Below are 27524 nucleotides of genomic sequence, written 5' to 3' on the forward strand. Positions count from 1 at the left end.
ATTCATGTGCAAAGAAAAATGTTCTGATGTTCGGTGAGTGTGTGTGGGAAAAGAGTAGGTGTGTGGTATTCAAATTCATCCAGTGAAAACAGCAGTGGCCTATCACAGACTGAAACATAAGCACATACACAAACATATACCACCCACACACTATTCACTCATAGAGCTTTACCATTGTACGGCAGTTTCAGATGTGTTTGCTAATGGAAATGAGATGTATAGATTCATATCCTCACACAAGGGAATGGCACATATTAATCAAAGTCATCAGTGAAAAATGAGCTAAATAAAAACATAACTGCAATTATAAAAATGTATTCACCCCTCTGCTTCCACCTGGATAAAATGGAGTTGAATAAAACTTTGTGGCCCTCAAAAGTATTGAAAAATGAAATTACATTTAAAGCTAAACTACTCTAAATGTTTTTATGAAAATGAAATGTGTGTAATAGTCAATGGGGTCACACTTGATGATGATCCCACAGAGAATTATTACCAACTCTGCCGTTTCCCCCCACCCTAAAGGGTCTTTTCACTTCTTTTGGTTATCTAGCAGACAAACCCCTGCTTTTGTCAACCCCATTTCCAGCCACAGCAGCCAGCTGTTTTCAGCTCTGATAAACCCACTGTACACTACCCGCCCAGCAACAAGCAGCAGACAGACACAATTAGCAATTAGCTAGTGAACATAGCAACTGAGGAATTCCTCAGGACCTGATGGAGACACAAATTGTGATAATAGGAGAGTGAAATTTACTATTACTAATACTTATGTTCACTAGGTGGTGAAAAACATGACTCCAAACGGATACTAATGTTGCTCCATGCATGACTGATGTGTAAATACACTATTTTTATGCATTACGCACTTAGCACAACAACTTTAAAGGTGGTAATACTGTATGTCGGTGTGGTGTAGTAAGCTTGTGCTGCTGCCCCAATGTGGCAAAAAAAAGTAAGATGAGCAGCTTTAAAAAAAAAAAAAAATCAATAGCAACAACTCACATCATGCTGTCAATGGTTTTGATTTCGTTGAAACATCTTTTTGTCATGTCCTCTGCACCAAACATGAAATCCACCTCAGAGACAGTATCTCAAAACCTGAACACCTAAAATAGAAGCTATCTGCATGGATAGATCTCAATATTTGTAAGTGAAAAAATATGTGTTTTTTTATTTAACAATGCAGACTTCAAAAGTAACTTCCATGTCCAATTTAAATTCCGCACAGGTAGGAATTAGGCAAACCTTTACAAGATAGAAACGGAAAAGAGTCTGAAAAACATATCTTTGCTGCATCACCTGATGAAAAACATCATCTTGTCACTGCAGTACACCTCAGTTCACACGCATTATTTCACCACAGACTGGTTTCAAGAAGCCTCCAAAAATAACGCCTTGAGAGACTGAGTTTGACGTCCTTGCAGAGCACGCAAACGCTGTTCCAGCCACAAGGACAAATGAACAGTAAAATGCAACAGGCGCTCCAATAAATACAGTATAAATTTAAACTGGGCTTTCCAGAGGATGGCTGTCTCCTTTCGACAGTCACAAGTGGAGGGAGAAGACAGGGGCAAGCCCGACTGGAGCACTGAGGTTGTGTGGGTGTATTCATTTCTATGTGTATGCATGTGTGAGGATAAGTCCACACACAAGCCTCCTTAGCCAAAACAAGTATATATCTTGGCCAGCAGCATAGACAGGCAAAGTTACGTTCACCCACGGGTCAGGAGCTCTCAGCCCTGTGGCCACCCACCCCTGTGGAATCATGAGAGTGGGAGAGTTTGTGTTTGTTTGTGTAACTCTGAGCGTCAGAAGGGGGCTTCTTCAATACCCCACCCCACCCCACCCACCCACACACACACACACGCGCGCAATATGTCAGATCCTCCCTGAGAGTTATTATCTACTCCTGATTTTGACTAATCAAGTGAAGAAAGAAAGGGAGTTGAGAAAGTTGGTTAAGTTCCCCCCAGTGTCATTTCATTAGGATAATCTTGGATTGGGCTTGAGGCTTTTTATGATGGCACGCCGTAATGGTTGTCAGGGTCATACAATTGTAATGTAACACAATGCCTACACTATAAACTAAGTTTGAGAGACACAGATGTTTACAGGGGAGATTCTAAGACCTGCTGGGTCTGTGAGCCAGCTGAAGTTATGTAATTGCATGTGCCTCTTAAACGTTTGCCTGGTAATTACAGTGGTGGAGGAAGTATTTAGATCCTTTATTCAAATAGAAGTCCTGCATTGAAAATGTTACTTGAGTAAGAGGATGCAGATAGTTTTAGAAAAATGTACTAAAAGTCTCAAAAGTAAAAGTACCCAATGCAGAAAAATTGACCATGTGGCTATTATTCAATTATATCATTATCCTTATTAGATCATATCATTAGATTATGTTTATTGATGCATTAATGTGCAAGCAGAATTTCTCTGTTGTAGTTGGTTATGGAGGAGCTTTTTTAAAATTTCATATTTTCTTGCATAGACTAATCAATAACAATGCATCATCAACATGAAATGGGAATATTTAAGTAAAGTACCTCAACACTACTGTAAAGTAACTGAATAACTCCACTTAATTACATTTGACCACTAAATTGTCATGCATGAAGCAAGTCCTGATAACAGTTTAACTCATGATGAGTAAACTGAACTTTATTTTTAATATCTGTGGATTGCCCTCTATTATAGCGTATTAGAATACTATAGGATGTCCGGCCAGTGCTTTGGTTCAGTCCTGCTCACCTTTCTCCCTAAACTAACATGTTTAGGGTGCGGCTCTCTCTGACCAGCAAGTCAACTACATCCTGTCTCGAGAAAAAATCCACAGAGGAAGACGGAAGTGAGTTGAGAATACTCCGGCTTGGTGGAGGAAAACCCAGAGATTGACATCTATTCCTCAAAACTTTGTATTGTTGGGTTTCAGATGCTTGACAGCATGCATTCAGCTACTGTTGAACACGTCAGCTGATATTTGTTTTAGGATTTTTCCCAAGGGGCCAAACTGACCCAGAGAGAGAAAGAGACATGAGAAAATTCTCCGGCTTGCAATAAGATCTGCGTACTTGCTACGAGCCAGATTTTTAAAAGAAGCAGAATTTATAAATCGAAAACTGGTTTTCCCTTCAGACTCTGCATATTCTCACAGCTTATTTTGTGCAGTGTGGCGCTTCTCTTCTAGGCTGAAATTGATCTTTTCTCTTCTCATCATATCAGTTGCATTGTAGGCTCCACCTGAGCACTTTTACAGTGTGTGTGTGTGTAGGTGTGTGTGTGTGTGTGTGTCTTTTAGCTGGATAACAGCCTCGACTGCAGCTGAGCAGAATGCAATGGAGGTGATAGTGTTGTGTGGGGGTTGGTGGTCTGTGGAAAGGGGAGGAGGAGGAGGACCTCACATTTAGCTGCCGTCTCTTGGGAGAGATTAAGCAGTTTAGTCTTTGCTGTGTCTCTCTCTATCACTGCCACTGCCTCCCGCTTCTCCTCTCTGTTTGGAGCAGGGCAGGGTGCACCTTTTCCGTCATCCTCCTTTTGCACTTTCTGTTCCCCTCTTCTACTCTCGTTTCCTCTGTTCCTCTGCTTGCTTGTTTTCTTTCCATCCATCCTGCCTGCTTCTAACACTTCACATTCCCCCCAGACAGTTTCTGTTTTACACCCTCTCATCTTCTCCCTTTTTCACTCCTCTGACCCATAGACATTCAGCTGATTCTCTTAGCTGACAGCCCAGATGGCACAGAGCTAACGGAGCTGTGGCTGGATGCACGGGACAGAGCTGCAACCCCCCCACCCGCCCCACCCAACTGCACAGCAGCTCGTCTGTCCCCACTCACCGATAGGCTGCTCTGGGTTGGCCGTCCCATTGAGCTGATCCCCCTGGTCCTGCATGGAGCACCACGAAGCTCAACCATTAATCTCCTAAACGATCCTGGACCTAAGAGGATCAATACTCATTTTCAGGGAGCAGCATGATCCCTTAATGTAGTGCAGGATGGCTGCTTATCCCTCACTCTCCCCCCTCCAATCCTCAGTTTCAACTCCCCATAGGAAGAGCAGGAGTCAGCCTTTGATTTCATGGCCCACTTTAGTTAAGACAATATCTCGGTTTTATTGCTGATATCATTATTCAGGTAAAGAGCACCTGTATGTTGTCTTCAGGGGGGCTTTATGATAAAAAGGGGCTCTGTCTTTATTAGCTGTTTAAGTGTGAGGTGGCTGCTTTTACAAAATTAAATGAATGTCCTGTAATTGACCTCTGACCCTGCCTTCCTCCAAATTATAGAGGGGTCATAAGGAGGCTTGCGTGTATCTAACAACTTAACCAGCCCTGTGTATTTCACATTTACCGGTGTATGAATTTGCTCCAGTACAAAATACACAGAGATTTGCCAGAGAAAATAAATCACCCTGTTTTAGTCCAGTTGCTCTGAAACACATCAGAGATGTCTTCAGGCTATTTCGTATTAGTAGTGGTCGTATAATTGTTATTCTTTTTTTTTTCCACAGACGCTGAAAAATGACTTCATGCTAATAGTGGTGTGATCCAAGGAAAATGGGAAAGATCGGACTTTCCATTGGATAACAAGCATCCTATTTTTCCAGGCTCAGTGTGCAGGGAATGCCGCTACAACCGCACGGCTAGCTGAGCGTCTCATCATTGATCTTTGCTGATGCAGACTGTTTCTGGGGCCTTTTTCATCAGGAGAGACAGAGAGAGAGAGAAAGCCAGGGCACCCTCCTCTTACCATGTCCCCCCTCAGACTGGCTGTCTATTGGTAGAAGAGGCCACCTGGACCAAGTTTGGAGGTGTTGTTTATGCTAAAGCTATTACTCTCTGTCTGGGCAGCCTGCCCTGAGAGCTGGACTGCTCTGCTGCTACTGAATTATTCACCACAGAGATCTGCCATCCTATGTATACAAGCTGTCACATGTAGCTGAATGATAAGCTGATTGTCCAGCAATGAGGAGACTGTTACGCTTAGTTTGTAACTACTTCACAGGCAGATTTATATCAAAGTTACATGTTTGTGACATAAACGTCTGTGTATGATTAAATTATGAAATCTGGGAAGTGTTAATCCAAATATATCTTAGAAAGACAGAAGTCAAAGTGGTAACTTCTGCTTGCTCCTTAAATCACACAATGTCATGGCCCCATTAAACAGTCTTTCTTGACAATACAGGACACCCAACTTGAGGCAAAACTGGGTTACACAGTCTAGCTGCCACAATAGACTGAATGATGACAACATCTCACATACCAGAGGTCCAGGCACCAGAAACCTTATAGTCATCTGCTTCAAGAATAGCCACAGCCTTGCAGCAACTGGTGCTCCTCTGACCTATAATTGCATGTCATGGGACCTCAAGTATTATTTCATTCTGTGCTGAGTTTATAAACTTCATCTTTCTTGTCACTACAACTTTCCAGAAGAATTCACCTCAAACATGTGATCCTGGATTCTTCTTTTCTCTTTACACAGAATCTACTGTGATAAGTGGTGTATGTGTGTGTGTATGTGTGTATGTGTGTGTGTGTGTTTGTGCTGAGGTTTAGGTCTGATTGGACACAGTCTGAACCTGCTGATTGTGCTGGCATGTCTGCGTCCTCTTCATCACCGCTGCAGTGAGCTCGACTCAGGAGAACAGCAGGGTCTTTCTTTAGGTGGAGGATTGAATCAGTGATGACAGTCTCATGACCTCTTCCGTTCTGTAACACACACACACTCTGTCTGCTGCGCTGCTATCCTACTGTGCCTCTCACACACAGGAACACGTGCACACACACACACACACACACACACACACACAACATGTAAACAACAGGTTGGTAGGTCAAAGTTGGGTAGCAAAATATCACATCTGCAGGTGTTGATTCTATTATAATGTAGACTGATGATGTCAGAGGAAAATTAATTTTCTGCCATATTAGTTGTGTGTTGTTGTGTGTAAAAGAAAAAAGTAATGTATTGCCAAATTGACACGGACACATTTTCCCTTCTCAAAAACATTTTTTTTTTGGACAAAAATCAATTAAATAAAAAATAAATGAAAATTTCAAATTACACTGTGTTCTGGTAAACTACAAGAGGTACAGCAGGTACTTACACAATCCTTAATCACGATCACCTAGACCTATGTACCTTTAACTATTGCTATAAAAACAGAAGAAAATAGCTGTACCTTACGTTTTAAATGGAGGACACATTACTAACAGGCTGGGCAGGTACAGCACACAACACACACTCATCCCTCACTTCCAGTATCTAGTATGAATGGTACTGGCAGCGTGGGTCGGGGAGGTGCGGGAAGGTGATGTCGTAAAGCTGAGTGTCGTAAACCAGGTGCGGAGAAGGGGAGGTGAAGGGGAGGGAGGAGGAGGAGGAGGGGGAGAGGGGGTGAGAGAGGAGGTGACTCTCCGGCAGCATTTAGACACAACGAAAGGATCATGGCGGATGGCCCCAGGTGTAAGCGCAGAAAGCAGGCGAACCCGAGGAGGAACAACGGTGAGTAAAACTACTTCCGACGCGGGGCTTTTCTTTAGGGGAAGCGGTCCAGAGGCTGTTCTGTCTCTCGGTAATTTCACCGAAAAGTTTGGCACCCCAGAAGTCCAGTTTTTAGTAACAGAAAGTGCTGGGAAGTAGCAAGTGAGCGCTGTATTACAGCCCTATGTGGTGTACCGTTATACCTGGGTCGCGTCTCTCTCTCCGCCTAGCGGTCCGCTGCACCGGAGACCGTTATACGCACCTCACCCTGTTATGAGTGGATCAGCGTTTATCTCCACTTTATACCTCTTTATTAATATGTATACATTTTGAATCTCTTTATTGACTCTGCATCCATTGATTTCGTTTCATTCTGTCGAGTTTTTGAGCCCACCACCGAACTCGGACCTGTTTAATGGGGAAACAGGCTACCTGATTGTTATTGCGGACCTCGACAGACTCGTTGTCTTTAACAAATTTAGTTGAAAAAAACATTAGATAAAGCTATGCTTTAGTCAAAAACGTCGCGGACATCATTTGTGTTTTTTAAACAGATGGAAAACTACTGTTTGGTTTGTTCTTTCTTTCTTTTGCTCACTCGTAGCAGGTAGCGATAGGACACTGTTGCTGCTCTACGAGAGCTGACAAAACGCATTTTTCCTCATTTAATCCTCCCTGGTATGTGCTTCAAATTAGGTTTATATTAACGACGACACCATTATAACGTTTTAAGGCAGGAAAGAGGAAAAATACATGTTGTTGTGTTTGAGGACGTTTTGGGCAGTTCTCCGTTCTTCATCCTCCAACTTATTAAAGTGCTTCAGCTCTGTAGTGCTCACACCGCTTACAATTAGTGTTTTCAACAACGGCCTTTGATTGTAAAGTAACAACAGAAAGCTCAGTAGAAACAGGGATGGGGTAACTGAGGTTCCGGAGAACGAGGAATATCTCACGCGCTGTTTGTGTGAGCAGGGCGAGCGCAGCCCATATAAGGACAGCGGATCCTCTCCAGTCGCGCGCTGGGAATCCTGATTCTTGCAGGACTGTGGACGCGAGCGAACCTTCACACACACACACACACACACACACAGTTTTTCGTTTCTGCTCTGTTATTGCTTATTTAAGTATAGTCTGTGTACCAATAATACAAATGGCTACATTATCTGCGCTTTACGGTTTCGGTGTGCGGGGTTTAACCCACGTTGTTTTGCCGTGAAAATATTGTTCATACGGTTACAAGGTAGCATTCTCTTCGACTGGATACTTTGTCACCAGATTTCTCCCATCTGTATAACACGTGTAAACCTTAATTTGGTCAAAATCTTAAGGAATTCTAATGGACTTTTGCGAGTTGTTAACTGTTTTCCTGTTACATCGTCCAGTGTATTTAAGCTACGTCGTGAGCCGCTGTGAATCCATAGAGCGACACTTTACCACGGCTTTTACTAATTCGAATTATTTTATTGAGAGAGCTGGCATGTTGTGTCTTCCAACATGTGTGTATCCACTAATCGTGCAAATGTATTATGCCACCCAGTGTAGCTTTAAGGAACTGGGGTAATGCGGGAAATTCAGCGTTATTTTGTCAAAACAAGCCTGAAGCATCGAAAATGGGATGGACGAACTCGCTTAGTAAGAGCTGATAGTTTCTGTGGTGCTATAAACAGTAATCCGTGGGAGGCAAAATGCGACCAATGTGTTTTCTGGTGCGGGTTAGCTGTCGTGTGAATTGTCTGTGGATACCCGATGAGTGATTTTAAGAGTGGCTTGTGTTTTTGACGGGTGATATCGATTATTTCCACCGTCATTTCGTTTTACGTGGTGTGCTCAGCTAAGCATTTAGTCCTTGGGGCGTGTGTATAACTAAATATATAGATATGGACACACCCTAGATAACGGTCCTGCTGTCAAGGTGTGGGTATTTCTGTGTCTCGTGAGAGAAAGAGAGGAGTCTTACTTACTCTGGAGACACTACAGGATGTCTTCTTGTAATTAGTTAATTTTTTTTCTCTTTAACAGGGTTTTATTAAACTTTTCTCAATAATGACGTGATCCTATTGTTATTTAAAGTCACATCTGTAACTTAACAGATGTGTTCCCTGTTAACTTTCGCCATTTGCTTCAAAGGGCCATCAAGGTGTGCTTTGAAGTCACAAGACTGGTGATCTGTCATGTAAATCAACTTTTCTGTGTATTGAAGGGAATTCCTCTGTGAAGTTAGACTGAAGGTGGGTGTCACATGTCGACATAGCCTCAATTTTGTTACAGTTTTATAAGAAGTTGGCGTTTTAATATGGGCTGCTGTTTTTATAGGGACCTACTCCAGCCAATTGGCTTCTGATACATTGTGAGTAAAACTTTCAGAAGCCATTGCTTGGGCTCTTATAATTAAGCAAGCCCTCAAGTTGTGCCCAGCTTGTTATGGTCAGTGGCTTTGCCAGGTCTCTGGCTAGCAGGGGGAGCTGAGATCAAGGTGAGCTCCATTCCCCGCTGTAAACAGAGAGGTGTTAACAGCCTGCAGGATGACAGGTGTTTGCAATCGGTGGGATACTACAGCTTCCTTTGTCGCTTCTCCCCAGTCAGTTCCCCTAAGGAATAGCAGCCGTTCCCTGCAACGGTAATTTAACACAGCAATTTGGGAATAGAGGAATGCACCCGGTATTAACATTCTTTGCAAAAATAAACAGGGCTGTGCTGGGACAGCTTTGTACCCATGCTCGGGAGCTGGAGACAGTGTTTTCCGAACAGTGTTATGGAGACACCTAAAAAGTGTGCCTACAGGTAGCTAGGATTTCTATTTATTTGACAAAATCACAAGGGCCATTTGTCTCATCCCCTAATCTTTCTTTCTCCTTTCTTTCCCTCTCCTTTCCTCCATCCTCTCTCTCCTTCCGAGGCACACTCACATTCACACTTGCACCTTGATGAATCATGCATCAAATAAGGAAAATGAGGTTGTGGGCTTGGCACTTGGCAACAACTCATGTAATGTGGAGGAGCATGTTTATTGGCCTGGTAAAACTATACTTAAACTATACTTAGTGCCCTGGACTCACTCACCCTGTCTAGGAACTATAGAATACAACCACATGCTATAGGTTTGTGGGAGAATAATAAAAAATAATGGTTTAGCTGTAGCTACAGTTTGTTTGGTGAAACAAGCAATGTTTTGGGATATAGTGAAGGCTTTGGAGGAGGTGGGGATTGGCTCTGTAGGTCCACATGCCACTTCAGTTCTTAAAAAGACATCTGTTTACATTTAAAAGGTCCACCCCTGTTGTGTGAAGAGTTTAGCAGAGGAGGAAATTTTTCATTTATCTCACAGCTTTTCACCAACTTCCTCAGCAGCTTCATTTGAAAGTGCCAAGTAAGAAGAAAATCCCCCCACCTCCGCTCTCTCTTTCTCTCTCTGTCTCTTCCCTCTCACTCCTCCTTCCAGAGCCTCTCCTTTATTTCGGGGGGTTAAGACACAGTAGCCAGGGGTGCTGTTGATTGCCCCCTGACCTAGGCACCCATGCGTGCCTAGAGTATGACTTCACTTTCCCCCCCTGTGCCATTGTTAGGCTTCCAGCATGTCCAATTGTGTTTGTGTTTAAGTCTGTTCAATGAAAGGGGAAGAGAGGAGCTGGGGGGTGTTGCTTTTTCTCCGCTCCCTCCTTCTCTCCATCCATTCCTCTCTGACCCCTTAAACTGTGGGCTCCATGTTCCCTGTGGAGTCGAAGGGGGGGGTGGAGAGAGTTGGTGAGAAATGGCTGAGGTGACTAAAGAATTTTACAACAGGTGACAACTGTGGGACTGGTGCTGGTGGATGAAAAGCTTGACACATGGCGGCTATCTCACAGACCTGTATGGATTTTAGGGTCAAAACTCGGTGTATGTTATGCCTCAGTCATACATCAGCAAAAATAACCTGTAAAAATTTTTAGAGCCTATACAGGTAAAGTTTGCAACCCTTGCTTGTTTTTTGTTACCAATTTGGAAAAAAGTTTTGCTTCTGGCTGAACTTCATCCCTCAACATGTCCATCAGGTGGGAAAAGGCCTCATCTGACCATTAAGCAGAATTAAAATTATGTGATGTACAACCACACTCCCACCTCTGTTAAGGCAGCTTAATGATTAGCTGCTCCCATGGAGGCTGAGAGTATTAGCCTATAAAAAGGTAAAGAAGGGGTTTTAAACCCAGAGTCAGTTTCAGTAACCCCCTTAACTGCGCTTGGATGTGCTTTATTGGGGTTTGTGTGGCTGAATGCTTAAATGAACCATTGTGTGTTCAGGCTTTAGTGAGAAAGCCTGAGGAGAAAGAGCCTAGTTACCTTTGCAGTTTGCCTGCTCTACCTCATACACTTTCAGTGGCAGAAGAAAAGGCCCATTCAGCAGGCCCGGCATGGGGAGGGAGAGCCCTTTTCACACTCGGCTTGTGGGAAACTTCTCCTCCATACTGTGCATGCCATTTGCATATGACCCATTCTTTTCCCAAAGGTCCCTGCGAGGGAGGAATCCGTGGAACGTTCGCAGAATTCATCAAATCCCTCTCTCACGCGGCCCTCAGGCTCTCAAGGGCCTGCGTTGCAGCACTCTGTGTGACATTTTTGTCTTGGAAATGTAGCTTACATCTGCGTCATGCTCGCTTGCCATAACATTAACACCGACGCATCCCCGTGGCATTTCTGTCCTGTGTATTTTAAAGTGGCAATGTGTGCTACCCAGTGTGCTGTTTTTAATGTCAGAGTGAAGGCTTAATTTGGCACAGCAGGCAGGAGTTTCCCCGAATCCCCAGTTTGGACCAGGAGGGGTCTATCTGCATGACAGGACAATGTGATGGGGACCGTGCGCTTCGTAGACTCCCTAACTGATGATGAATCCATCCACAGATCGGCCGCACAAGTCCCTGAATGGACTAAAATATTCTGGAGTTGCTGAGTTTGGGGGATGGGATTAAAAGGGTAGGGGTAAAACAAGGATGAGGCAGTAGGAGCCTGTAGCGACGTGTCAGTTCAGTTAACTGAACAAAAACACAACCGCTCTCAAGCAAATTGTGGCTCCTCAGAATAGCAGCTTGTGCTGCTTCTCTCCTGCATGAAAGATCATTTAGGTACTGTAGTAACCAGAGCTGCTGCCATCATGCGACACAACATGTGGAACAGCATCGATGCTGATATGCCTGTTGTTGATGAGTGAGTTGTTGGTCTGTAACAGCTCCAACAGCCTTGAAGCCAAACATTGATACTGGTACAGAGAGTGGTGTAGGCAGGTATTTGTTGCAGTGCAGTGTAGGGAGGAGAGATCAGTTAAGTGTGTCATGTAAGCTGAGCAGAAAAGCCTCCTCTGCCCTCCTCTCCTCTCCTGACTCCAAAGCTCTGAGTCATGGGCAGACAGGTGTGTTTGCAAGATGACTTAAACTTTATGAACTAGTTTTTCTTTTGTTTTCTTTTTTACTCTCTCAGTCCCTCTCAGACTCTCCCTACAGGTGTGGAGGTGAGAGATAATATTCTCCAGTAGTGTGTATACTTGAGGGAGAGATTAACTCTAAATTGCTATCTTGGTGGAGGTAAATATTGTGTATGGTGTGCCCAGCGCTGTCTGTTGATCTGTGGTTTTAATCATGTATTTGGTGGCTGCTCTTCAGGCCCACAGTGAGTCCCTCTGGGTCTGTCTGCAGTCCCCTCCTTACTCCCCCATCATCACCACTACCTCCCTCGCTCCCTTCCCGCCCATCCATCCCCTCCCCTCCTCGTGGTCCTCAGTGGAGCGGTTAATGAAAAAGACTGGACTGACACAATAAGCAGAAGGCGGGCCCAGTGAGGGGCACTTACACTAGCTTGTGTTTGTGGCAAAAACTGAAAGCTCTGCTGTAAGCGTCACTTCAGACCACCTGACAGTTTGTCATCTTTTTTTTACATAAATGTTGGATGTCTAGTCCAGTTTAAATGTGCTTGACCTCATTATGGTCGCACAGTGTTTCTGTCTACAGGGATGAAATTAGATGACATCAGATGAGGAGTAATCCGCTGCCATGTATTGTGCTTTGAACACAGACGAGTGACTGGCTTTTTGCCAGCCCGTTATGATGATCATATTGATTTTCCTCTCCATAGCACACAGAACTGATAATGGCCCTCCTGAGGGGGTACGCATTCATATTCACATACTGATTTCAGTTGTCCCAAGGGCCACAGTGACTAACAAATCGAGTGCCCCTCTGTCCCCCAAGCCTGTGCATTGAGCTAGCTGGGCTAAGCGAGCCCTGTGACAGCTCCCGCTAAAAAAACCTTAGTCACCCTGTTTGTTAGTCAGAGAGAAGGCCAGCCGCTATGCTGAATGTCAACATGGATAAACATCCACACCAGATTAATGAGAGGAGAATGGCCAGCCTGAAAACAGAGGGAGGGCAGAAGAGAGGGAGGCATGGAGCATCCACATCGCCCCATTTAACCCATGAGTGTTTTGTTGAGCTCCTCATGACCCAGCTAGTGTGACCTAACCCAAGGAGGCAGCCAAGCACAGACACACTCATTGACTGTTATAAGAAAGGAGCTACTTTATGTCTTTGTGAATGAAAAATGCATGAACAGAAGGTAAAAGACAGGAACAGTGTTAAATGTTGCCTGGACTGAACTGATACTGTCTCTTTAGAACTGAAAACTGAAACTTTTTCATTCTGTACTCTTCATTACAGTATAGACATTTACCATGTTTCCTAACTGTCAGTGTTTTTTTTCATACAGTGCTGTCTTGCCTGAAGTTTGTATGTGGTTTCATCAAGTTCCTCCTTAATGAGACTCAACAGGCCTGGCCACTGTTTGAGAAATTCCTGTCACTGAATGAAGAATACACCTAGATCTGTGCTTTACAAACAGCCTTTTGGATTTGATTGTCTGTACTGTAGAGTTAGGGTTAGGACTGTGTGCTCACTCTTGCTGACAAACCTTTGAATTTAAGCTTTCCACCCCAAACTGCCTGTAATAGACAATAGAGTACCCTCTAGAGCAAAGTACATAGTGCAGTTTTTTTTTCATCTCTGACTCTGGGAACTGGAATTAAGCCAGTGACTTTTGACCTGTCTCAGCCCACCTGTCCTGGCTCAGCTCATGACTACCAGTGTTCAGGTGTTTACAGTTAAAACATACTGGGGCCTCCCCGAGCACGTTCCATAAATATGTGTGTGGGTGTAATGTGTGTGTAGTGCGTAGTGAAGGGAAGGGAGTAGATACCCTCGGATCTCCATAACCAGGCGATTGTACATCTGTCTTCTTACTCATGCTGACAGGGCCCTCCCCTCTCTTGTTACACTGGCGCCGGAGCCTTTGCCTGCAAGTCAATGAAGCATGGCCTTTAATTGATCATGTTTGCAGTTGAGTGACACTGTTAATTAGTGCTTGCTCATCACTTGTTTGTTTGTTTTGTCCTACCGTTCCCATCATAACACCCACCATTAGTAGTGTGACGTGTTAGCTGCATGCCAGTACACTTTCAACATCAACAAAGCCACATGCTATTGCCCCACCATCAGGAACTCACCTTCACTTTCTTTCTCTGTCCTTCTTATTCTCTTTTTCTCATAGTGTCGCTCTTCCACTTGAGTCATATGTATTCTTTCCTTTTTTCGCTGTCTTTCTTTCTCTCATTCCTCTCTCTGGCAGCTGCTTTGGCTCTGATTCTCCAACACCAGCAGGTGCTGTAGGCATGCAGCAACTCAGCTATACAGCACTCATAAATAACACCTGACAAAAGTATGAGAGAGCCAGAGCTACAGCCAGAGTGAGGGAGGGAGGCAGAGATTGAAAGTTTCCTCTGGCAGGAGAACAGGGTGTGGCTCACGGTCAAATGCTGGCCTTCTCAAGAAGGACATGTTCAGAATAGAAAGAGAAAATGTGAGAGCAGAGAAAAGAGGAGGAATGTGAGTGTTTTTTTACTGAATGTGTTGCCTGTTCTTCTGAAGTTGGCGCGCCTCCTCAATGCCAACTTTTCAATAAACCCCTTTCATGCAAATTTCTGCTAAATGGATCTTTTTAAACACAAGGCCAGCACTAAGTGACTGGTTAAGGAGGAACTTGAATTTGAAGGAAGGGTGCGTTATCTTTTCTGTAATTAGGATGTAAGAGCTTGGAACAATGTTAATTGTGCTCTAAAAGCAAATGAAGAGGTCAGGAAAGAAATTATATGCACACTTTTATAATCATCATCACTAATGAACCAGCACTCGGAATAAATGAACCCATAAATCAAGGACTATTAATGAACACAGCTCAAAATCAAATCCAGGCTGTCTCTTTGTCATTTTATGCTCTTCAAATCCACCAATGCCAGGGACACATCCTGTCTCATCAGATGCTATCGATCAGCTTCTCAGGGCGAAGGTTAGTTTGTCATTTTCTCTTGCCTCACCGTGAACAAAACCAGGAAGTGTGTGAGAGATTACGGCCCAGGATGCAACCTGAAAGCCCTTTATCTCTGTGAAAACAAGAGGCTTCCTGCGGCCCTGCTCCCATCCAGGCCACCTCCCCCTCCTTCACCCCACCCGGCCCCCAGCACCTGTGGCAGCCTATTTAAGGCTCCTCATCAGGGGCTGCAGAGACCACAAACCGGGGCAGAAAACATGAAAGCCTGGAAAAAGAATCAGTGCTATTGCTAAGATGTGGGCCTGGCTGTTTCACGCGCACACAGAGGGCAAAGAAAAATAGCGTCTCTTTTCAGACACATTAAAAAGATTTTGCTCTGTAAATTAAAGGGTGAGCCCAGAAACAAAAGGTCTGTTTTTTCCTGCACCTCACTATCCAGCTGAGACTTGGAAAAACGGTTGAGGAACATTGTAAACTGTGTCTACCCAGTGACGTTCCAGTGTGCCAGTCACCTCTGACTTCTGTCCATAAATGTGCCTGGGCACAGTATGACACATAGGCCAAGACAAGAGCCTGTTTGCCTGTCATGTTATAGTCATTCATTTGAGGAAGTTTTTGACTTAAATTAGACACATATCTGTGCCTTTATTGTTCAGCTTTAATGAAACAGTTACCCGATATTCTGAAAGATCCCTCCTCCCCATTTCAATAAAGAAGTTCACCTCTCATCAAGTATTTCTGATGAGTAAGTAATGGTACATTTAAACTTGTTGGTCACTTGTGTTGTTAACCCAAAACCTCACCCTTAGAAATCACTCCTTGCTCCTTTGAGTTGCTGCCACAGCTGGCAAGGGTGGTTTGTCTTGACAGTGGTCTGCGTTGAATTTCAATGACCCCACCCCCCTCCCAACCCCCTCACAGTTCGGTCTTATTATGCCATCGCTGCTAACTGGCTCCTATTCACTGCAGTGTCCTGACTTCCCAGAGGGACCTAGATAAACAAGGGCTATTCAGTCACTGAAAAGCTCACCCCCTGCCAGCCTTGGGCTGTCCTTGTTTCAGTGCCAGGCTGCAGCGCGTCTCGCTCGCCACCAACGCCAGCAGCAGTGGGCGCCTTGCCATCAATTCTTTAGTGATACACAGCACACTTTTAGAGGGATTAAACTTAGACTTAACTGTGATGACTGATAAATGGCTGCCGTTAATGTAACGCATGAATGACGAGCAAGGCTGGAGTGGCGCAGGGAAGTGGTGCATATATGTCTTTCTGCATGAGTGTAAATGTTTCTGTAATAATATGTAATGTGTGTGAGAGAGGGAACCGTTATCTGTAGGTGTGGTGTGGTGTGATGTTGCAGGCCAAGCTGACTTCCTGTTGTTATAGTCCATCAGGGAGATCAGGGGTGGGGGATGCTCCCATGAGATTACCCCGTGAGAGTCACATGGTCTCTCTGCAATGCATTGGAAGGCCATGTTATTTGTGTCTTTGTGTGCATCTCTGTATGTGTTTGTGTGGCTTGGTGTGTTAAGCATGGTTAGTGAGTGCATTCCTGACCTCCACCTGAATTCTGACCTGAGTGTGAACTGTCTGTAAGCTCTTCCTCTGTTTTTTTTTTTTGTTTCATTTTCTGCCCTTACCTCCATCCTTCCTCCTAATCAACAGATCTCAGAAGAAAACCACACATCTCCCTAGGGTGCCTCTCTCGTTCTCTCTCTGTCTCTCCTAACCAGATGTTTAAAAGCTGTTTGTTTGTTCACCCAGTAGAAGTCACTTTGATTGATGCCTACCATAAAACTGTGCCTGCACACTGATGCCACATACCTCTGTATCAGAGTACAGTCATTTAAAGTGAGAATCACACAAATTGACCAGTTTAATAGCATCAGTATTTGTCCACAGCTGTTGAAGTTGAAATGATTACAGATGTCATTGTGATCCTAGTGACTGAGGAGCATTGGTAAGCAAGAGGGACAGTGTCCCGTAGGCTGTAATGGCCCTCCTGTCCAGCCTACCTCCATCACTCTCCTGGCCAGCTAATTTAAAGCAGTGCCCTTCTAATCGAATGGCTGTCTGATAAATCTATTGAATCAGGACAGATGTCCGCCGGGGTGTGGCAGTGACACAGCGTCTAGACGGGCTGAGAGGTGAACAGACGACCCCAACGTGATTCAGATCCAAAGGAATCTCACCTCTGTGCTCTCCTTTACTCTGCTGGTTGTGTCTGCTGACGTGGAACGGCATTTTAACCAAATCTGTTCCTCCTGAGTATTTGAGTCAGCTCCTCAGGAGGACAGGGAGTACTTCTCAGGCCAATGCTGTACACACAACAATTCTGAACAACACTCAGCAATAACATTAGAGTTGATTGAAGAGTGCATTATGGTAACATGCTAGCGGGCTTACATTTGGGCCAGGCTTTATCTAGCCCTCTTCTTACGAAAGGGCAGAAGCCTAGGGTGGAATTCTACCTAATAATTGTATTGCCTCATGACAGATAACGTTGATGTAAAGCTGTTTATTGTTTGTGATGAGTCTATTGAACCCAAGCATGCTCTTCCTATTGTCCTTGGGGAGCTTATCCCTCAGGCAGGGCTGGTTGTGTTTTTATTAAAACTCAGGTTTAAATGGACCAGGTCCTCTGATCGACAAGCAGATTAACCAACTAACAAAACATACATCACAATATATAGAGAGGCCCCCTCTGAGACTCTGGCTATTAATATACAAATATAGAGGATTACTGTCTGCTAGTCTCTGTGGTCGTGTAGAGGGGATTAGGGTCCTGGTCCAGACAGATTGGATTTAATGTGTGTGTGTAAGACTAAATTACAAAGCCCTTATGTATGTACAGACTGATCTCTTGGCTGAGACATCATAACATCGTGTTATATTTGTGGATCAGTCATGTCCATTACACTTGTGGACTAGGTCCGACCTGGTAAGACAGAAATATCTGCTAATTTTTTATCCTCAGTTTTTATGTATAATTCTACATTTTAGTACTTCACAGCCTGTCAATTGTGTGCTTTCCTGATACTCTGCAATACTCAATACACTCAAGTTTGACCCAAACCAGTACTTTTTTTACCCAATGTTGCACAGCCTTTATGAGAGCATCCAACTGGTCTCTCACAGTGTGCCTGTACCTGTACACCCCTTTACTGTTGAGGATACCATTAACTCTCAGTCAGTAAAAGTAAGACTCAGTGAAACTATTTATGGGCATCTCAGTGACATTTAAGTCTGAAACAGATCAATCTTGACCCAAACAAAACAGGAGAATTCAGATAAACATTCACACAAACACTTACACAGACAAAGAGCAGGCTAGCAAACAGAAAATCATATTACTCTCTTAACTCACAATCAACAATTTCATAGTTTACAGCATGCCTGGCACTGAGAAATTAGTCCCAGTCTGGTATATATAATGTTCACTCTAGCAACTAATGTGACTCCATTTCAGTCTGACACACTACTGGATTGACAAATTACTAGATAAGGCACAAAAATATAGCTCCTTCAAAAGCACAATATTCATATTGACATGCTTCTCTCAGATATCTGTCTTGCAGAGTAGCTTTCAAATATGTCAGCTCAGAGTCCATCTTTGCATGCTGCTAAACTCTAGAGATTTGTTTTAAGTCTCAACTTCCTCTCTCTGAATCCCCAGTCTATCTCGTTCAGGATTAAACTGTAGCCTTAAGGGAATCCTTGATAAAGACACATTGAGATCTTCAAGGGAAGATGTCTTAATGCCCAGGCATGGGTAAAATGTGACTAAATTGACTGTGACTGTGATCAGTAAAAAAAATAAAAATGTGAGGTATCCTATCCCACAGATGTCCTAGAGATAGCTCTGGATGTGTGTCCTTTACCTGTTTTAACATGCGGCCCACACAGAGACACACACACACACACACCCTAGGCTGTTTATCCCCAAGGGCGCCCAGCTAAAGGAGAGAGAGCCCCTTAATCATGTTCCTGTCCCACGTCCTCGTTATCAGCCACGATTAATGAGCTCTCCATTAATGAAAAAAAAAAAAAAAAAAAAACAGGAGGTGCCAACCCTCCTGTAGGAGAGAGGCTAGGGGGGGAGGGTGTGTGTCTGTGTGAGGGGGGCCGATAGTAAACGCTCCCCAGGTGCAATGACATCACCCTCCAAGGTAGATATGATAGCTGTCACAGCTTGCTTTTGTTAGGGATGATGGGGTGTGTGTGTGTTTGTTTAAAGTGTGGTAGCGTGCCTTTGTGCGTGTGCGTACATGTGGCCTCAAATTCAATACTGTGTTTTGATTGTTCAAACCCAACCTCTTGGGTCTAATCCGTTTTGCCTTTGTATATCTGTCTTCCTTTTTTGTCTACGGTGGCTATACGGCGTAAGGAGGGCGGGAGGAAGGGAGGGAGTCAAGGGATAAGGAGCGCTTGATGAGACAGTAGAAGGGGACGAGGGGGAGGAGGAGAAGGCGGCAGGTGCAACGGACACCCGGCACAATCACCGGCGCTCGGCAAAAACAGCGACAGGAAATCAAGGTTGTCTTGGCAACCTGGCACTATCGATTAAGCGTGGCCGTCTCCGGGCTCACATCAGAGTCCCAGTGGAAATGGTGCTGCGTTGGGCTTCAGGAGAGAAGAAGAGGGAAGAGGAGGAGGGGGAGTTGGTGATGGACTGAGAGCAGGAGGAAAAAAGTAGCAGGTGAGGAAAGAAGGGTTTGACAATGATGAGTATAGGTGATTGCATCTTGCGCAGAGGTGTCTGACTATCACTTTAGCTCGACTCTACCCCTCTTTCCTCCTAAACTGGACATCCACCTCAGCTCCATGTTACTCTGAATCTCCTCTAGATTTATGAATGCAAAATAGTTCTCATCACTAAGTCATTTCCATGGTTGAGGCCTTCTCAGAACCCTGCAAACATTTAACACGCCTGTGTCCCTTCGTCTCCTCCTGCCTCCTTTGTACTCTCTCCCAGCGTCTGTCTCTATATATGGGTCTATGTGAGCACAGTTCTCTCAGTGTTTCCAGGCCATTAGTTCACATTGTGCAGTTTGATTTAAGGACCCTGTGGCACACATGAAGAGTTTACTTTTCCATCTCTACAGGGCAAGCAGGTTGCTGTGCAAACCTCAGACTGCACACACTGATTTCACCATAATTGTACACTAAAGTGGTGATGTTGCATAAGCCTTGCTCATAAGTAATCGATACACAGTATTGACTTGTTAGGAGGAGTATTTTTGGCTGATACTGCACTCAGTTGGTGTATTTTAGACAGGCCATGTCTCTTTCACACTCACTCCACCTCTCTTTCTTTCTTTCTTTCTCTCTCCTGACAGAAGGTGAAATCACCCGGTCCCAAATCTCTAGCAGATGTGTCCTCTCTCTCTCACTCTCTTTCTCTCTCTCACATTCACACACAGGTAAACAGAAAAATAACACTGCCGCTCCTCTTATATTATCAACTGCCTTTAAATTTACTTTTACTTTCTCCATCAATTCTAGTCTGTCCATCATCCAAATTAATGTAACTTTTTCCCCCTACAGTATAAACTAAGCACTTCTTAGATTGGGAAGGTGTGTTGCTGGAGGAGATTTACTGCTATCTTGTTTTTGGAAGGACAACAGTACAAAACTCTCCCTGTTTTCCATCCCTCCCTCTTGCTTCCTCCTACCCCCCATGGTCAGCTGAACACAGAGCAGTCCTCTGTCCTGCCATCATGTGGGTTTTTACAGCCTATTTACCCCATAGCCTTGTGGAGGGCCGGGTTCTATATTGTTCCACACAGTGTTTCATTTAGTGTGCTCAGTATCTCATTTTTGCTCAGGCACTTAAAGGGATGTTGTTTGATGAGAAGATCAATACCACTCTCATGTCTGTACACAAAATATGAAGCTACAACCAGAAGCCATTTAGCTTAGCTTAGCATAGAGACTGGAAAAAGGAGGAAACATTTAGCCTGGCCCTGTTGTAAAGGTAACAAAATCCACCTTTTAGTACCTGTAAAGCTCACAAATGAACATTTTATATCTTGTTTGTTTAATCCATACAAAAACCAAAGTGTAAAAACAGCAATTTGCGGTTTTATGAGAGGTTATGTGCAGGACTGTCTTTTGGCTGGGTGTAGTAATTTCTCTACTGGTTGCCTGGCAAACTCACAGTTACGACCAGTGACGTGTTCATTAGTGAGCTTTAGAGGTGCTAGTAGGTGGCTTTTGTGAACTTTGGACATTTACTTCCCTCTGTTTCTAGTCTTTATGCTAAGCTTAGCTAAACCCGAGTTCATTCATATTCTTAATAATTTAGTGCTGTCCATCCAGAGACATATAAACTAGGTAAACAACTCAGCAGTCAACACCTTCCAACTGAATAATTGTCACTGAAAAATCAACTCTTATTCACAGTGGAAAATTAGCTCTGTCCTTGTCACGGTTCAATAACACACTTACATAACAAAAATCTGTTTGAGTGATTGTTTATCTACAGAATGTGGATACTTAAATACATTTTTCTAAGTATCAAAACAACTCTACATGGGCTGAACTTGGTGAATTAATACTAAATGTTATACTAAAATGAATTAAATAGTGCTGATCAGATGCAATGAATTGAAAATATAAAGGGATGAGAGTAGTATAGAATAGAACTGAACACAGCAAATTGTATGTAGCCTAGAGACATGTCTTACAAGACTGTAGGGGCGCCTAAGATCCCCCACTCCCCTCTCATCTCTCTTTATTTGGGGCTATTCTGGGCTGGACTAATGTGGCGGCGGTTCTGCGTGCTGAGTGAGTCAGCGGTCATTAGGGCGTGCAGACAGCACTCTGCCGGAGGCCACAGGAGCCAGTCAGTCTAATGATGAAGCCAGTGAAGTGCCAGGGACCTGAACACTCAGGACGTCCCATAGCTCCATCCAATTGGCGTCCTTTGGCCCTGCCCATATGCACCGTTACTTAGACAGCTGAGGGCAGACACCCCATTTAGCTTTTTCCCCCATTATTTTTAATTTCCCCAAAATTAAAAATCTATGCTGTGGCAGAGTGACAGGTTTCTGATTGATGTTGTGCTGGTGATTTCATACGTTTCTCATCATGGATGCTGGCACTTCTTTAAAACTCACTGCTTTCATATTTATATGTGCATATTCTTAGCCAGAGTCTTGACTGTATGCTTGTATGAGACAGTCACCGCTATCTGTAGTAACCACCATGTAACTGACTTGAGTCTTTGAGAGAGAGAGCCACAGTGCTCAGATCCAGTCATCCTCCCTGGGGACTGGCTGACTGAACAGGAATGTAAACATGGCAGCTAAATAAACTGCTGCATGGGGCACACAGAGAGAGAGAGACACAGCGAAGAAGACAGAGGGAGGAGAGAGAAAGAGAGAGTGCTTTTGGAGGTGTCAGGATCACTCAAAAAAGGGGACAGACTATTACAGGGCAGATCTTTGCAGTTTGAAGTGGAATATATCTCAGAGTAAATGGTCTGGATCAGGACAAATGCAATAAAGGGGATTTTCTTTGACCATTGGCTGCAATCAAAGAATTTAACCTGGGAGGGGAGATGACATCCACCATGCATCGAGGCTTACAAGGACAGCTCAGCATTCCTCTCCCTCCCCTCCTTTTAACACCTTATCTCAACCTCTCACTCTAAAATAAGATGCACTCACACCATGTCACATGGCACCAGCCATCACCCACAGCTCCTCAAATACTCCCTGGACTTTGAAAGCTTGAAAGTGCAGAGCCTGTGCTCACACTTTTTTTTTTTTTTTTTTTTTTTTTTTTTTTTTGGGAGAAAAAGTGCTGTTGAGGTTACAGTCTCTTTACAAACACTTACTTAACACTTTCTTACCACTTGTTGTTATGTTAGGGGTAACTCAACAGCAACATACCTGCATTTTCAGAATTGTATTTCAAAGTGTAGGTGTAGTGTAGTGTTAAGGTGCTGTATGTATTGTGATTTTTTGCCTCATCTTTGGTGTGATTGGTAAGCGCTTGAAAGCCAGTCTGTACTGATGTTAAGATAATTCACTCTTCAAATTTATGAAATGGTTTGCACCACTGCACCTAAAGTCTTCTTTCCACTGGTCCCAGCGCAGGGAGAAAAGCATCTTGAAAAGCACCTCTCCATCTGTGGCTTCTTGAGGCGCCCTTCAACTCCACCCCCAGTAGACATCTAATCCTTCAAGCTTGTTTTGATGTGGTGATCTGACTGTTGAGCACAGGTGCTGCTGGCTGCTGCCATGAGGTCTTTCTGGTTGCTGTAACCCAGGGCAGGTGGCAGCCATTACGGCTCTGTCTGAGTTAGCAGACTGGCATCATTGCCATCGCACTGTGTGTTCTGCTCTCCCATTTCACAATGGCTACCAGTGGATACCTGCTGACAAAGTATTTGACTAAGCTGAGCGACCCTGGCACAGTGTCCCATTACCAAATATACATTCCAATCTACTCCCCAAAATTACCAGATCTTTCTCAAAGGCACTGCTTTACGTCACTCCTCCCAGGTCCCTGTTCTTCTCTGTTTTGCTTTTTTTTTTTTTCTTCCGTTGCCTTTAATTTTCTCATAAGGTGGATCAAAGAGAGGAGGTCTATGGAGGCGTATGGAACCAGTCTCAGTGTCAACAACTAGCATTCTCTGCTTTCCCTGTGTCTTTGTTTGTTAGATTTTGCTGTAGAAATCAACCAACAGCTTCTGAATGCTATATATTTGGTACAGTGTCCTCACCTTACACCAAATTATACTTCAACCAACAATATTGTGTTCTATCATTTGCTAGCTCAACAACCTGTCTTGATATTCTACCTGATGTCTTCTTCTCATTCTTCCCTTTGTCCTCTCTCTACCATCACTCCCTCCCTTCCATCCCTGCCTTCAACACCGGGCAGAGGGCCAGAGGTGCTAAACAGCATCTTAACCTGGTGTCTGAGCCTCAACTCATCCTTTATTCATTCCCATTAAAGGAGCATGAGAGTTGTTCTCTCCCTGTAGTCGCTGCTGTTTCCCCCTCCATTAGAAAGACAAACGGCTGCACTGCAAGTGTACCTACCTAGTCTTCCATACATAACTAATGGGTGGGCGTGAATGAAATATGCATGCTGGGTCTCTCCTGATACCTGCGGGTCCAGTTTGTGACAAGACATATGGTGAGATGAAGACACTAATACAGTGCAGCAGTATTAGGTGTTGTTGCATGCAAAACTCCTCTCTTTTTTAATGTCCTTAGTGCTTTCATTTTTAGCTGTATGGGTTTCATTGTAGAGCCCACTCTGTACTGAGTTCAGATTTATGTTCTGATGTTCTGGTAAGTCTGAAGTTATGATTGTTCATTCAGTTTGGTAAAGTGGCACAAAAAGGTGGTAAAATCCTTCAAATCCTCATTTGAAGAAGCTTGTTACCATCTTGAAATATTTATACTGTAAAACAGAGGAAAAACACAAAAACAATACTACCCTCACGTAGTGCACGCATGCACAAAAATGCCTCCAGCAGTGCCATTTAGCTGGCAATATGCCAAAGTCTTCCCCAGGATGGGGCTCTCCTAAACAACACTTCATGTGGAGTACACGTACATACACATACACACATAGGCCAAACAATATCAGCATCTCCCACCTTTACAACCTTGTTTCTCCGTGAGGAGCCTGGTTTAAAAAAAAAGAGAGATAAAGAGAGGAGGACAGCAGACAATAGGAGGAGAAGAGAGAGATAAAGGTTAAGAATGGCGATGAAAATGGAGGAAAGTGCTACGCCAGCGACTTCAGCAGGGAGACGGACAGGAGTGAGCGTTTTGCCTGCTGGTGGAATTTTGAGGGTGTAGGGAGGGTGTGTGTGTGTGTGTGTTTCACTGGGCAGGTAAATTGAATATCAGCATATCTTGTGGACTGTCATCCTCGCCCTCTCTCTTTCTCTCTTAACCCTGACTGCATTGTACAGGCTGCATCTCATCAGTGTAAATGGAACAATTGGTTGGAGGCCTCTTAAACAAAGATCATTGACTCCTCAAAGAAACTGAGATTATTTTGTGTTTTAGTGCATATTAGCATGAGCATGTATTTTTACTTGTGTTTTAGTGTGGGGAGCATTTGCCATTGTATGCATTGATGCGTGTACACAGAATTTGTTACGTGGTGGGTGGGGTATGGGCGAGCACCTGAGCAGTAATCCAGCCAGTTAGTTTTGAAGGAGCCATTTAAACTGAGCGGGGGCATTAAAGAGAGGTGGATGAGGAGGTCAGGATTTTCCTTTAATCCTCACACTGCTGCTGGCAGAGGAGAGTCAGCAACCAGCCTTAATTACAGTCAGTTAGTGTGGCACTGAGGTTACATGGCATGCATAGCTCCACAGATATAGACACATGTACATAGATAACCACAGACTAGATGTATATTAACCCTCTGATGTATATAAAAAACTGGTACTGCAGGAACATGTTGGCACACACTCACACACAGCCATGCAAACATGAGAGGGCTTAAAACAACAGTCCAGATATCACCCACCATCCCATTGTTTTATGGAGACCTGTCTCATTAATGAAAAGCTATTGTGTATAGAGGTCCAGATCAGCCCCATAGACACATTCACCCACACACATTTCCTGCCCATGGATAAGGGACATTACAGTACAGTAGCAGGTGCCCATTGCAGCAGTGCAAGGCCTGATTTGATGGTAATCTATAATCTGTAAGGCTTTGATGTCACCGCTGTGCTTATCAGACAGGTTTGTTTGGCCAGGCTCAGAGTGCTGGTTTTAACAGGATGACAATGTTGCATGATTAACCTTTGGTGGTTTTTCAGTGTTACTCTTTTTATCATAGCTGTTGTTTTTATTTATGCATGAACGGGTTGATGGTTTTATGGGGTGTGTGTCTACTCACATGCTTTTGAGCATGTGTTTTTCCCCTCCCCTTTCAGTAGAGTGGTGAAATGCTGTAATATTACAAAAAAAACAAAAACGTTTTTTGTAATGACTCATTTAGGCTTGTCTTGGGGCTTTAAATCACAGCTTCCTGAGATCTTTTCCTCTGCTGTTTGTTTTGTCTTTAGTACAGAATACCCAGTCTGTGCTGGTACTTCAGTCTTAAACACTAAGGCAGATTGCCTCCTATACATTATACATGAGAATGCATTGTTGATTTCATTTGTCTTTTAGGCATTCTCCCCAATCTCTCTTTATCTCTCCTGTAATCTAATCTATGTTAGAGAAGTTGTGTATTCTTTATAGTGGTATTATTAATCCAAATCTGCTGGTGATTCAGGCATATCACTGTGCGCTGTCTGGAAATGCAGCAGACAGTGGAGCTGTTGGTGGTGACATGTACAGCTCACATGGCGCCGACTGCTTTTATTGGACAATAATGGGAGGCTGCCATGGATGACTTACAGGGACGCACCCGCAACCTTCCATATGGAGGGCTTTTTATTTGATCACAAGACACTTGGTGCAGGAGTGTGGAGGGTTTCACTATAACGCATGTGAACCACCGAATGATGTATTTTCTGGCCTTGAGGGCTACACACGGCAACACCTATAACTGTGTGTGGGTGCGGCTTTTGGGTGTATGAATGATTGTGTTTGTGCCTCATGATTTCTAAAACACGCATCATGGGTGAAGCACTGTGGAACATTAGTGGTAACACATTTGTTGTATTTTGTAGGTTTTCATGTACTGTACATGCATTTGTTTGCGGTTGTGAGTCTGTTTATGCTTTTCAGTCACACCCTGTGAACGTTAATGATGCTTTGAAAGTCCCAGCTCTTGTATTCACTTGTGTAGATCTCATGTTACAATGAGCTGATTTAGATGATGTTAGCTTAGCCTGATCGGAAGGGGATGTCAAGTTATTGCCGTGCCCTAGATGTTGAACTCATTTCAGTTGGGCAGTAAGACAGCCGCTGAAGAAGTCAGCCCTCATCAGCTTATTACGTGGTCGTGGGATGAAGTGAGCCAGCTAATGAGTTAACAGTGTTAGGTTATTAGATTAACCTAGACACGCACCTCTACAGCATTACTGCACGCTGGAATTAAGTACATTTTTACACTGTGCATGATGTACCCTAAATACTTTTATACTTCAGCTAACAGTAATCTATTTATTTTCAGTAAAGCAATGTAATGAGAGTAAATGACCAGCGTAATGTGTAAACCACATTACCATGCAGACCAAACTCAGCTGGTCGTTTGGTTTCACCTGTTGGTCATCAGCTGTTTTTGAGCGAGTCACATGCTGTCTGGTGTAATTCACAGCCAGTCTAGCTTCCTCTGAAAGTAGTCACCATCCTGTCTCCTCTGGCAGGTACTGGAAGTGTTGTGTCAGCTCTCTGATAGCCTCTTCAACTTCCTCCTATTCCTAAGTTAAAACTTCCCTTTATTTGCAATTGCTCAGCAAGAGAACATGTGTGGAAATACACTGCAGTCTGCCTGCTGTGGAAGATATATTAGAATGTAGTTAAGGTTAGTTATGTAGTGATAAATGGAAATTTGGGCTAATTATAAACAGGATAAATGCCAGTACTTCGACTACATGACTATTTCATGTTCCTCTGGAGAGCTAGTTTCTCTCTCTGTTCTTTCTTCTCTACTTTCTCCCTCCCTCTTTCTGTTGATGTCCAGTCGGGGCACCTGGGAGGAAGCAGCTGTAGGTGGTGATTACAGTTCAGAGACTCCAAAATAACCTCCTCCCTGCTTGC

The 27524-nt window shown here is 43.9% G+C and overlaps 1 protein-coding gene across 1 annotated transcript in view; it reads left to right on the forward strand.

The window, feature by feature from the left end:
- Positions 1-6348: 6348 nt before the first annotated feature.
- zeb1b (zinc finger E-box binding homeobox 1b) overlaps positions 6349-27524 on the forward strand; it is a 47358-nt gene continuing 26182 nt past the window's right edge. Inside the window, 1 exon segment of the mRNA XM_018673640.2 lies at positions 6349-6506. Coding sequence (XP_018529156.1) covers positions 6449-6506 — 58 coding nt within the window. The 5' untranslated portion in view covers positions 6349-6448.

Source organism: Lates calcarifer, linkage group LG24 (genome assembly GCF_001640805.2).
Source record: "Lates calcarifer isolate ASB-BC8 linkage group LG24, TLL_Latcal_v3, whole genome shotgun sequence".
Taxonomy (NCBI): Eukaryota; Metazoa; Chordata; class Actinopteri; family Centropomidae; genus Lates; species Lates calcarifer.